The sequence below is a fragment of the Zea mays genome, chromosome 9 (assembly GCF_902167145.1).
Source record: "Zea mays cultivar B73 chromosome 9, Zm-B73-REFERENCE-NAM-5.0, whole genome shotgun sequence".
Taxonomy (NCBI): Eukaryota; Viridiplantae; Streptophyta; class Magnoliopsida; order Poales; family Poaceae; genus Zea; species Zea mays.
In genome coordinates this window covers 149,766,973-149,780,727 of record NC_050104.1, presented here as the reverse complement: position 1 = coordinate 149,780,727, position 13,755 = coordinate 149,766,973, and the positions used below count along the sequence as shown (strand labels likewise).

General features: G+C 43.9%; 1 protein-coding gene across 1 annotated transcript; it reads left to right on the top strand.

Annotated features, from left to right (window-relative positions):
* The first annotated feature begins 6,369 nt into the window (after window positions 1–6,369).
* On the top strand, window positions 6,370–10,468 carry LOC100284316 (uncharacterized). Its single transcript, NM_001157211.2, has 5 exons — window positions 6,370–6,614; window positions 6,714–6,766; window positions 6,873–6,939; window positions 7,031–7,087; window positions 10,057–10,468. Exons 1-5 carry the CDS (start codon window positions 6,456–6,458, stop codon window positions 10,117–10,119), a joined length of 399 nt encoding a protein of 132 aa, NP_001150683.1. The 5' UTR covers window positions 6,370–6,455; the 3' UTR covers window positions 10,120–10,468.
* The last annotated feature ends 3,287 nt before the right edge of the window (window positions 10,469–13,755 follow it).

The following is a 13,755-nucleotide window of genomic DNA, read 5'->3' as shown; positions in this document are numbered from 1 at the left end:
CCCGCCCGTCAGCGCGGCCGCCTTCCGCGCGGCCGCCCCCGCTCTCCTCTCTCTCTCTACTCGCGGGCCCGGCTTGTCAGCCTCGTCGTCCTCGCGTAACTGCCGCCCGAGCTACGCGCGGCCGCCTTCTCCGCGCCCACGTCACGCGTGGAGCTCGCAACCGCCCCGCCCCTGGCCACTTGAGCCCCGAGCCCCACTCGCCCTCTCCCCCTCCCTCTTTTGCGCACCAGCAGACCCCTCTTCCACCTCTCCCTCGCTGCGCGCACGCCAGAGCGCCGCCGCCACAAATCCCCGCCGTCCCGAGCTCGTTTCCCGGCCGCCGTTGAAGCTCCGCCGTGTCCGTTGCCACGGTGAGCTTCGCCTCGACGTCCGCAACCCGGGACGCGCCCCAATTTCCCCTCCCCCTCCCTATTTCTCTCTGCCCGCGCTCACCCGTCGTTCCCCGTGCAGCCGTGGAGGTCCGCCACCGTCGCCCCGGGCCACCGTCGTGCCATTGCCGCCGCCGAGGAGTCCCCGGAGCCCGCCTTGAGGTAAGGAACCTCTCCCGCCCCTATCGACCCGTGTATTGCCTTCTGTTGCGCTTAATTCCTTGCCGGAGTAGATTAATGCCGCCGCCGAGCCGCTCCGCCGTGAACCGCCCCCCTCCGGTGCCCCTGCCCCGACCCAGACCCCACCAGAGGATCCCCCGTGCCCTCCCCAACCTTCCCGGCCACTCAGGTCGCCCCGGAGACCCGCCGTGCGCCCGCGCCCCTCGTCTCCGGCGAGTCTTCCGCCGCGGGGACGAGCACCGCCGCCCCAGCTAGCCGTAGGAGAAGCCCAGGCCGGCCACCCGATCCCCACCGTCCGTCCCAGATCGGGCGGCCCCGTTTTAATTAGGCCAAGCCCAATCCTGGCCGTCCGCCGGAGATCCAGCGGCCCAGGCCTGCTTCCCCCACACCCTGCCTCCCTGCCAGTTGGGCCCCGCCTGTCAGCCTGCCTGCGCCCGCGCTGCCACCCGGCCCCGCCTGTCAGCTCGCCCGCGCCCGCGCTGCCCACCCGGCCCCGCCTGTCAGCCTGCCCGCGCCCCCGCGCTGCCCGCCCGGTCCCGCCTGTCAGCCGCCCAGGCCGCCGCGCGCTCGCGCGCCCGCCCGCAGGATCTAATCCTGGCCGTTCGCTTTAGATCTGACGGCCGTAGTAGCCCGATACCCCTTCGCCCGCGCGTTTTCTTAAAGAGACCCCCGGTTTTCTGGAATTTGAACCCGCCGTCCCTGGTTTCTCTCAGTTAGGTCCCTGGACCTTTTATTTAATTCAAAATAGGTATTTAGGGTATATTTTTAATCCCCAAACTTGTAAAATTCATAACTTTGTCATATGAACCCCAAATTAGGTGCTTCAAATTGCAAAATGCTCATGATGTTTTTGTCTATCTATTTAAACAATGTTTCCCTGCTGTTTCCATGTACCAATTAATAGTTAATCACTAGGATAGGATTAAGGTTATTGGAACCCTATTTGAAATAATTAGAAGTTGGTAGACTTTAATAAAAGTTAGAATACTTAAGTTTATGGACTTAAACACCTAAGTTTAGGAACTTAAAACCAGGTAATGATTTAATCCCACCACTGACTTAAACTTGATTAGTGGATAATGAATCACTTGGTATAGTCCTCTACCCCAGACCTAGGGAACACCAGAGTGCCTATCCCTTTTTTTTACTATGAACTTGTGATCTCTCTGCTGCATATGTTTGGTATGTTGCTTTTTGTTTGTTATCTTCCCAAGTGCATAGTGTGAATGATTACTTTACGTAGACAACGAGCAGTCTGTGTTCCCCGAGGAAGTTGCAGAGGAAGCCCCTGATCAACAGTTTGGTGAAGGCAAGTGTCCTCTGACCCATTATGTCCTATTCACTTATAACTTACTATCCCGCATTACTTACTTGAAACCTAAGGATTGACTAGCTTTACACTTTACTTTATCCTTGATGACCTTATGGGCTGTTATGGTTAGTATTCTGCTATTGCCTTAACTTAATCAATGAACATGATGTGACTATTTATGATACTGTTATCCGGATGATGTTGATGATCTTGTGATACTCTAGGGGGCTCAGGCTGTTTCCTGAGTACCTCTCCGTAAGGACCTGTTCGTTGAGAGACCACCCGGGATAACAGTGCAACCATGAGGGTGAAATGGGATGCCCTTAGCTAATTAATTAGAGGAACTAGAGGTGTAGTTGCTTAGCCGTCGTGCCGTCAATGGGGTCCAGGCATAGTGCTTGCTCTGCCGAGGCTGAGTGCCGAGGTTCTTTCGTTCTGTTTTTTGTTAGTCACTCTCCTGCGGGGAGGGGTACTGTGTTTATCAAACTGGAGAAACCTAACGGGCAGCTATGATCTCTAGGGAATCTTTGTAAAAGCTACGTAGTGATGCCCTGCCGGACCACCTAGGTAGTGGTCAATGGGGATTAGCTCTCCCCGGGTAGAAAGGGAATCATGACTCATGGGTAAAGTGTGCAACCTCTGCAGAGGGTAGTGAAACTGATATATCAGCCGTGCTCACGGTTAAGAGCAGCCTTGGGATCCTCTTTGATTAGAGACACAGATGGTTCGAGATACAAGGATTATGTTATGGTTTTGGTTCGACTATGATGATGATGTTGTTCCTCGATGAGGAAATGGTTTACGGGTTGGTTAATGCTAAAATCTGGCTTCTACTAATGATAAATACCTGACCAACTAAAAGCAACTGCTTGAGCCTAACCCCACATAAAGCTAGTCCACTTCAGCCAAACGGGACATTTGCTGAGTACGTTGATGTGTACTCATCCTTGCTTTACCACAAAACACCAGGTTGTCCGCACTGTAACCACTGCTCAGGAGAAGGCGAAGCCGTGGAAGGAGACTTCCAGGAGTTCCAAGACTACGACGAATTCTAGGTGTGGGTTGGCGGCAACCCCCAGTCAGCTGCCTGTGAAGGCCTTATCTTTACTGCGTTTCGCTAGTACTTTGATTTACTTGTTAAGACAATGACTATGTGGATTTCTATGACTCTATAATGTAATAAGTACTCTTTTATGTTATTACTCGAGCATTGTGTGATGATGTTCATTTATGTAATCGCTGTGTACGTGAGTTCTGATCCTGGCACGTACATAGTTCGCATTCGGTTTGCCTTCCAAAACCGGGTGTGACAGTTGTCTGGGTGGTTTGTGCACTTTGTGTAGGTTTCAGGTCTAGTTTTCCATAAAACTACATCAATTACATTCTTAATTGAAAGGCAGAGCTCCTACCATTACGTTCAAAAAAGTAACAAAAGACAACAATTAGTTTTTGTAGACAAATATTATGACTTACCATAAAATATTGAATGTGGCTAGATCATTATCCTTATTTGACACAACAACTTTCTAAGTAAACAAATATTAAAAGCCAAGAACACATGATTGTCCAAAGGATAGCAAGTTAAAGCTCAACGAAGCAACTAGAAGCACATTGGAAATTGAGCGGTCATTTGATATTACAACTTTGTCCAATACTTTGACTTTGCCCTTTGAGTTGTCTCCAAATGTAACCATTTCCTAATCATCTACCTCTTTTCACTTGGTGAGATGAACATATGAGGATCATCAGTCATATGTGTGTGTAACCACTACTGATTACCCAATGACATTCACCAGTTTTGTAGCTAATCTACACAAAGATATCAAGCTTGATGTTTAGATATCCGAACTTTATGGGGGCCTACCACTTCCTCAACTAGAGACTATGCATAACTTCACTAAAATGGTCATAACTCCTTAATGGGAAGTTGAAAAGACGACCACTTGTTGGAGATGAAAATATACTTGATTATCTTTCTGTCCTTGTGCATTATGCATGAGGAGTACTTGACTATTTGGTGCACATGGACCTTGAAACATGGCTCTGATATCAGTAGGAAGTGTGATGGTTTAGATTCCGCATAACCTATCTCGTCCTCAGTGTGACTTGTCTTCTTTGGTCCAACATCATCTCCCACATTGGTAAACCTTAGTAATACATGTTTGTAATATTTATGTAGTATAGAATTCTTATTTTTATTGTAATTGATTTTGGTAAGGAGAGAATTCACTTATTGTTGTAGTTTCTTTGCACGTCTCCATGTACTGGGTCCTTGCATTGGTGTAGTTGTTGTTTAACTTGGTTCAGGTGATCCATGGCTTAACACATTGGCTAGGATGTCCTTATCATTGGGTACACTATGGGTTTGTATTATGTTGTTAGAGTCTTGGAGTGTACTTTGCCAGCATAAGGGTACATCTCCGCTCGAGCATTTATAACACTAGAACATAAGGCGCTCATAAATCTTCGCTCGAGCATTGATAACACTAGAACATAAGGCGTCCTTATGGGCGCCCTATTAGGATGATGCAGAGTTTGTAAAAATAAATGTTGGCTATTTAAAAAACTAAACTTCCATCAAAGTTGGCATAGATCATTTTTCATACATAAATGCTTGAACAAGCGCATAAGAAGTCGCTTTCACCAATGTCTTAGATTTCAGTAACATCCATTTTTATATTATGTCCCAACATTTAGACCATGTGTAATACGTCAAGTATAAGCTAACGTTAAGGCTTCTACACAACTATATGCTTGCATAATGACCAAGGACACAAAAAGCACGAAGTATCTTTGTCCAACGACAACATTTGCATTGGATAATATATGATGGTTTAAACCATAGTTGTTAGCTCTAAACACGTATTTACACCCACATAACCAGCAAAACAAACATGTTTTTTTGTATTTTATACTCTATATTCAAGTATAATATATGTATGGGCTATTGTATTCTTGCCCCCACTTTGATTTCTAATTGTTATTTTGCCTCTACTTTCCAAACTTTGTGATTTTGCCCTCACTTTTTCGGATGAAGCTGAAAGTTACCCCTGCACTGCGAGAAAAGTGGGGGTAAAATCACAAAACAGGGGTAACTTTTCTGCTTCATCCAAGTAAAGTGGGGGCAAAATCACGAAGTTTCAAAAGTAGGGGCAAAGTCACAATTGGAAATCAAAGTGGGGGCAAGAACATAATAGCCCTATATGTATTTGTATGAAAAAACAAAAAAATAAAATCGACCCATATCGGTCCTAGCTCACTATGCCGCATCTTAGGCCCAAGCATGACCCAGTGACCGAGCTAGGGCAGCACGGGCCCGCTTCCCTTCGTGTCATGCTGGGTTTTGGCCGGGCCAAACCCGTGTCGGGTTTCGATCCTTCCGTCTAGCCCGACCCGCCTCGACATGTATCCTATGAAGAAAGACATGTCTTTAGGAACAATAAAGAAATGACAGATAGATGATAGTTGGGCTATAATGTAATAACATATGAACTGTCGCACTACAGAGATTCAGTATTGCTGCTCGCGAGGAAGGAAATTGGTGGATACTTCGGGAACAAGAGAGATTTTGGGGAGGAATGTCAAACGTAAATGGTGGGGAAGAAAAGGTCGGGGATGGGGCGTGAGCTTGGCGACTGGCGGTGATGTCGGTGACGACTAGGGCGTGTCGCTCCTAGAACTGAGTAAGGCGAGACCTCCATGATGGAGGCGTCTCCTCGATGTCCCCGACGACAATCGAGTTTGCCACGTAGTAGAACGGGACATATTGTGGCACGCCCCGTTGCGGCATCCGCGAGCGTGCCACCGATGTCATCTCCTTGTTGCTATCGGAGCCTAAGGAGAAAGCGAGGAAAGGGACGACATGGGACTTGGGAGGGAGAGAGCCCGCTCAAAGCTCGATTAGAAGAAAAAGTCGGGTTGACCCAACTCTTGTCAGCACGTGAAAACGTCGAGGCGGCGTGACGTGCTGTGGTGCGAGGAAACCTGTGTGGGTTTCAATATAAGAGATTAAAAAAGAATACATATTTTTTATTTGTACATAATTTAAACTACTTAACAAGTATATATCTAAACAAATTAATAACTCAATCATACGTAATTCAATGAGCCTGATTTTTTTACTACAACTCAAACATGCAATGTTTAGCCCACCATATTATTTTACCATAATTGCAAAGTAAAAATACAGCTATGAGTTAATTACACAAACTTCAGATTTAAAAATGTAATAGAAAAAATATAATAAAACATATTATATCATAGGTTCACTATATATATTTATCTATGTAGAGTGTAATAAAAATAGATTTTCTATTTTATAATTGTTGCATAATTTACTTTAAAAAATTCAAAGATTGAGCCGAAATAAATATAAAAAAGATAAAAACCAGTGTCCGGTTTTTATTAGACAAGGAGGAGCTGTCTTGTGAGAAAAAAAATGTTTTTTGGGCTATAGTTGAGAAAGATAAACTTGTTTTTTTTTTCAATCCGGTCTCGCAAGTCGCAAACAAACGCCCGTTAAAAGATCCAAACTTTGTGCCGCCGCCTCCTGTTTGCACAGAGGGGAAGAGAGAGAGAGAGACGGAAAGGGGGAGATGAGCCGGAGCCTGGGGATCCCGGTGAAGTTGCTCCATGAGGCAGCGGGTCATGTGGTGACGGTGGAGCTCAAGACCGGCGAAGTGTACCGGGGGTCCATGGTCGAGTGCGAGGATAACTGGAATTGCCAGCTCGAGAACATTACCTTCACCGCCAAGGTATGCTCTCTCTGCTCGCGCTACCTTCGGATCCGAGCTTGATCCCCATGGATTGTGCTCCCTGAGTATTTTTCTTTCTTTCTGTTGATTAATCTGCAGGATGGGAAGGTTTCGCAGCTGGAGCACGTCTTCATCAGAGGAAGCAGAGTGAGGTAATAAAAAAACTAGATTTATTCCGTGATGCAATGTTCAATGTTGTCGAGTTACGGCGGCCTAATTATTTTTCTGCTTGTGGGTTTTGCTGCTGTTATGTTACAGATTTATGATTATACCTGATATGCTCAAGAACGCTCCCATGTTCAAGCGCTTGGAAGCGAGAATTAGGGTTTGTGACTGATGATTCCCTGTACCGCTTAGTGCCTTGCTGTGAGAAAACCAATGGTGATATGGTACATAATTTGCTTGGTCGAATGTAGGGCAAAGGATCAGCTATTGGAGTTGGGCGTGGACGTGCAGTTGCAATGCGTGCTCGGGTAATGTTGCTTTCCATTGTTTTTAGTTGTGACTCTTTTCACTATGAGTGTTTCACCTTATTTCATTACATAGTTTTCAATATGATATGACTAACCTGTTTATGTAATTTACAAAAGAAAATGCAATGAGTATGCGCCTTTGTGAAATAATTAAGTTAACTGTGCATTAACTCTTTTCAAAGGCACCACAACACTTTTGTTGGTTGACTGCATAGGATAATCTTGCTTATCGTTAAAATTGTGAATTTACGGGGTATTTATTGGGACACTATCAAACATGTCAAGGATGAATAATGCTGCAGATCTGCTCATGGATAGCTAGAACATCTCCATCAGTTCCGCTCTTAAATTCTAATCTGATGGATATCACAAAATCTTGGGGAGTTTTTTTTGTTTTCTCCATAAGTATGATAGCTAAACATCTTTGTCAGTTCTGTTGTCTTCATCAAAACACGGTTACTTCCAATCTCTTTTTTTCACTTTCTACCTCAATCATTGTTTTTTCCATTGCCTTTGGTTTGGCCGTATATGATTGGCTCAGATATAAGTAAATAACATACAAGCACTAATATATGCAATTGTTATTCACTTCCATTGGACCATCTTCTATAATTTGATTTTGTCTTTTGCCCGTATGTTCGTACCTAATGGAAACCTAAAATGACTACATGGGTTGCAAATTGCTGCCCTTAAGGGTCTCCATTGATCCTCTTCAATGTAATTGTCAGCACTACTATTCCCAAAACATGGCACCCACCTGCACCTCTGTGACTATAGTATGTAACAGCACCAGCAACAACAATGGTATTGGACTATTAGTGTTGTTAACCATAATTCGTTAGGGCTAAGCAACAGGACAATGCTTTTTTCTTTATATCAGTGTTATTATTGTTACATTTTGTGGTTGTGTGGCAAAAATTGTTGTTTCTGTCTTGCTTCTTGAGTATCATCCGCTTTATGCATTTCATTTGTTAATCAAGAAGTATACCAAATTTAGAGCTTGCCATTGCCAATAAGATGCAATGACACCCTAATACCGTTTCCTTAAAAAATTCGAGAGTTTTCCTAAATTTTTCTGTCATGTTTTAATAAAAGCAATCCGTATCTAGCATAGTTTTTCTTCACTCTGGAATTGACTTGTTTGTCTTCTATGTAAGACCATTTTTAACTTTTCTGTTTCATTATTTCGTGATACATTGGAGTAAATAAGCACTGCAAACATGAGTTCAAAACCATGAATGTTTTATTAATCTAATTTTAATACAGTAAAATGATACCGCCTCCGTTTCAAAATAGTAGTCGTTTTAGCTCTTGATTTTTATGTCTATGTTCAAATGGATGATGATGAATCTAGACACATATATAAAACAAATACATTAATTGTTGTATGAATCACCTAAAAAGGTAAAACGAATTTTATTTTGGGACGGAGGGAGTAGAATTCAATAGTTTGATTGTATTTGCTTTGAAATACATGAGTTAGGAGGCCATGATTTCGTAAGTTGCTGTCTTGGTCTCAATGGCTAAAATCGGTCAGTCAGTGGGTATTGGCTACTGGTATGTTTTTATATTGAGATACTGACCTGTATGTAGAGCAGATTAGTTTTTACTAGTATGTTGTTTATACTAAGAGTCTAAGATAGTGACTATTTTGTAAATCTTTGCTTGTGGGATGTTCTCTTTTATGATGGATGCCTACATGCATGGAATTTGTGGGGTTAGTGTTGTTACTCTATTGGCATTGGGGGAAATTGAACAAACTGTCTAGGGTTAGTTAAGTAGGAAAAAATGAACAATTGTTATCAATTTTTTTAAGCGTTGATTGACATTTTCTGTTAAGACTTAAGAGTTCAGACTGGGTTATTGATAGACATGGGAGCAATATGAACTGGTACGGATGTTGCAGTTAATTTTAGTTTCATTCAGATTAAAACCATATTTTGAGCATCAGGACATAACAGGAATTTTAGTTCTATGTCCTTTGCTTTAGCTGGTAACATGAGTTCGTGAGGATAAATGAGACTGTTGGTAGGGTTTCTTTTTCCACTCTCCTTTTAAACAATAAAACGAATGTAATGTGGTGGGGTGGACAAATGTGACATGATCAAATATATGAAATTAGGATGCACTTTGGCATCAAAGGAAATTGTAGCCTCATTAGATATCATTGTGATGTTAAACTGAAGAAATTTTGAATATCATTCTTCCATTTGGTATTAAACCTATCATGGCTAGGTTCAGTGTTCTCTTTTTTCATGTCTTTAGCTGGAAGTGTAAAAAGGCATGGTTGTATACTGCCATCGTAGAACACATGTTTTTTTTGGGAGGGAGGGAACGGTAGGATGGGACTTTGGGTGCTGATTTTTTTCTTTGGGTTAATTGCTTTTCAACACATGTATCTGAGTGCCCCTCACTTCCAGTGGTTTTGTTTTACGTGTAAGGATGGTTTGAGCTTCTTACATGGTTGAAAGATTCCTGCTGGCCGGGATATTATTTTGATAATAATCGAATTGGAAGGTTTCCGCCTGAACACTGTGTCATCACTATTGTCAAGTATAGTTCCTGTCAAACTTGCAGGGAATGAAGAAATAAGTTTGCACGACACATTCTTTTTACCATTTTGTGAACTCTATAGTGCATCTTGTCAGTAGAGATGGGCACATGGGACCTGAGATGGTAGTGAAATCCAAAATATCTTGGTGAAGTGAACTATGTATTATCCGGAAGCAATTTTGTATTATTTTTCTTTGGAGTTTCATTTTGTGTGATTTGATATAATCAAAGATATATGTACACTGTCATCTAAATTATAATTGTAAGTTGTGTACTCATTCATTCATCACTTGATAATTGATACTACTTCCGTTCTCGAATATTTATCGTCTGCTAGTTAATTTTTAAACTAAAACGCGACAAATAAAAAAAACCCGGAGGGAGTAGTTCCTAACTCTTTTGTCTGTCAATTTTAGGCTGCTTCTGGTCGTGGTGGTGGTCCTGTTGGGCGAGGCAGCGCGCCTCCTGTGAGGAGGTAGATTTTATGGTGTCATGCGGCTTTTCTTGTCTGGCTGAGGATGTTGCAGTCTGATGTTAGGACGCTGTCTTGGTAGTCAAAACTGCCGTAATGTATAATTCAACGGCTTAAGGAGTATGAGTGTGCAACCTCTTATTGTTGAATGTAATGTGTTGACGGTGGTTGTTTTCCTTGCTCTATTCGGATGGCTGGACCAAAAAATATCATGTGTTCTCGTCGACAAATTAGCTTTTGTCTTAGTCCTGCAGGTTTTTTTTTGTGTAGATGTTTTGATTTGTCATAAACTCATGATACATGTACCTGAGCCTGAGTATTTCTTCTCTCGATAAGGTGATATGGTACATATGCTACACGGGTGAATTCTCTTCGTCCCGTCTAGGAATTAGATCCTCGGCAGTTGGCTTCGGCAACATCACGGAGCAGTCGTAGAAGGATCACATTTTGCCTAATTAGGTCACACCCAGTGAGTCTTATTTTTTACATTCATTGAGCTGCTATGTTGGATTAATGTGGGCTTGGCCCAAATTAATACTCAATAATAGTCAATGCTAATGGCCCACTTTAATGCTATGGTGTACTAATTATTTAGTACCATATTGGAAGTTCAAAGGACAAATCAATCAACTTAAATAGGTGGACCATTGGTGCATCTATTGAGAAGTTGAGAAAAGGATGAAGGACTGCCACGCGCGCGCGCGCCGCCGCCGGCGGCCGGGCCGTGGCTCGTGGTAGATCGGACCTTGGTCCGAATATGCGCGACTGTTTCTGTCCGTTCTTCTTCTCCCTTCTTCTGACCGCCTATAAGAATGGAGAGGGAGGGCTCTTCCAGTCACGCGATTTATCTCACGCGAATTGCAAACAACACATTCCCGTCCCATCTTCTGCGAGCACAGAGAGAGTGGGAGAGCAGAGCAGGCCTCCGAAATCACCGACCGCAGAGATACACTTGCACGGGTGTGCGGGCGATCAGATTTTTGGGGAGCGTCTTCGCGACTGCTCGCGTGATCGTCCACAGCTGTTCTTCTTCCCGGCGACCGTTCGAGGGACTGCACTGCGTACATCTTCCTGCACCGACTTCGTACGGCTACATCGAACAAACACACGAGATGTCTCGTGTGAATGGAGCCACTGGTGTCTTGAGCATCGGTCCCTCCGCTGGGTACACTCTGTTCTTCGTATTTATGCATGTTTCATTGCTGTTTACTGCTTATGCGAGTAGTTATACACACATGCACATACATGTCATCACATATATCGCACTGATTATCTGGATTAAATTAAAACTAAAAATGCCTAACTTTCTAACAATCCAAAAATCTGATATTAGGCATTTTTCTGTTAGTGGTTTTGCTGCTGCGTTAAAACCAAGTGAACCTTTTGATGGGACGTTTTACAAGAGATGGCGTAGTAAGATGATACTGTGGTTGACCGCAATGAACTGCTATCACGCCGCACAGGGGAAACCCGAACAGTTCACTCCTGAAGAGGAGAAAATGTTCGACGTTGCCGATAACCTGTTTCGAGGCGCCGTGATTGGCGCTCTTGCCAACAAGTATGTTGATTCTTATCTAACGTGCACATCTGCAAAAGAGTTATGGGATGCATTAGATGAGAAGTTTGGTGTTTCTGATGCTGGTAGCGAGCTGTACATCATGGAGCAGCTATTTGACTATAAGATGGTGGAAAACCGTCCTGTAGTTGAACAGACTCATGAAATACAGGCACTGGCTAAAGAACTCGAACAATTCCCATGTGTCACTGCTCGCGTGATCGTCCACAGCTGTTCTTCTTCCCGGCGACCGTTCGAGGGACTGCACTGCGTACATCTTCCTGCACCGACTTCGTACGGCTACATCGAACAAACACACGAGATGTCTCGTGTGAATGGAGCCACTGGTGCCTTGAGCATCGGTCCCTCCGCTGGGTACACTCTGTTCTTCGTATTTATGCATGTTTCATTGCTGTTTACTGCTTATGCGAGTAGTTATACACACATGCACATACATGTCATCACATATATCGCACTGATTATCTGGATTAAATTAAAACTAAAAATGCCTAACTTTCTAACAATCCAAAAATCTGATATTAGGCATTTTTCTGTTAGTGGTTTTGCTGCTGCGTTAAAACCAAGTGAACCTTTTGATGGGACGTTTTACAAGAGATGGCGTAGTAAGATGATACTGTGGTTGACCGCAATGAACTGCTATCACGCCGCACAGGGGAAACCCGAACAGTTCACTCCTGAAGAGGAGAAAATGTTCGACGTTGCCGATAACCTGTTTCGAGGCGCCGTGATTGGCGCTCTTGCCAACAAGTATGTTGATTCTTATCTAACGTGCACATCTGCAAAAGAGTTATGGGATGCATTAGATGAGAAGTTTGGTGTTTCTGATGCTGGTAGCGAGCTGTACATCATGGAGCAGCTATTTGACTATAAGATGGTGGAAAACCGTCCTGTAGTTGAACAGGCTCATGAAATACAGGTGAAAGTCGCCTAGAGGGGGGGGTGAATAGGCGGAACCTGAAAATTAAAACTTTATCCCCCAACTAGATCCCTTGATTAGTGGTTAGAACAAGATATACAAATATCGGAGAATAGAAACTAAGTTCTTGCTTGAAAGGAGTATTGCTATATAATGCGGGAGAGATAAATCAATACAACTAATAAGTTATAGAATAACAAAGCAAGAACCCTTAGATGAGAAGAGCACTAGAACAAGTTCTTTCTTGCAACGTGTTGCTTCACTAAATGGAAATTTAACTTGAAGCAATACCAAATGAAATTAGCAAATAATGGTGCAAGAAAACTTAGAGTAAGGGAAAGCAAACAAATCACAAGCAATAAACACAATGGACACGGGTGATTTGTTTTACCGAGGTTCGGCCCTCGAAGGCCTAGTCCCCGTTGAGGAGTCCACTTAAGGACGGGTCTTTTTCAACCCTTTCCCTCTCTCTCCCGATCACACAAGGATCGGCGAGCTCTTCTTCTTCTCAAGGATCACTCTCGATCCCACAAGGACCACCACAATCTTTGGTGTCTCTTGCTAGCTTTTACAAGCCTCCAACACTTTGGAGGAAGTTCGAATGGGAGTCAAAAACTCCACGCGCAAATGAACACAAAGATGTAGCACACACTATCTCTCGATGAATCTCACAAGGCACTAGTGCTAAACTCAAATGAGTAGCTCTCTTTTGCTTGCTCTCTCTTTTGTGGCACTTGTGTTGGTTGTAGTGGTCTAAATCTTGTGTATAGGATGTATCAATGAATATATGTGGTTGGGAGAGCTTGAGTATGTCAACTAGATGACTTGGAATGTTGCTTGGGCTCCCACACCTTGAAGTGGCCGGTTGGGGTGGAATTTATAGCCCTCAACCACCCATATAGCCGTTGGGGCGCATCTGCCAGAAATTGCACTGGCGGACGGTCCGCGGCTAGGGCCCGGACGGTCCGCGACCCTCCAACGGTCGATTCTGACATCTTCAACGGATACTTCTGACAGATCAACGGTTAGATCAACGGCTATCTGCCTCGGTGACACCACGCGGACGGTCCGCCCTTGGTCCCGGACGGTCCGCGCCAGCTCTATAATTCCTTTTGCTCAACTTGTCACCTTCGGGCTGAACCAGGTCTTCA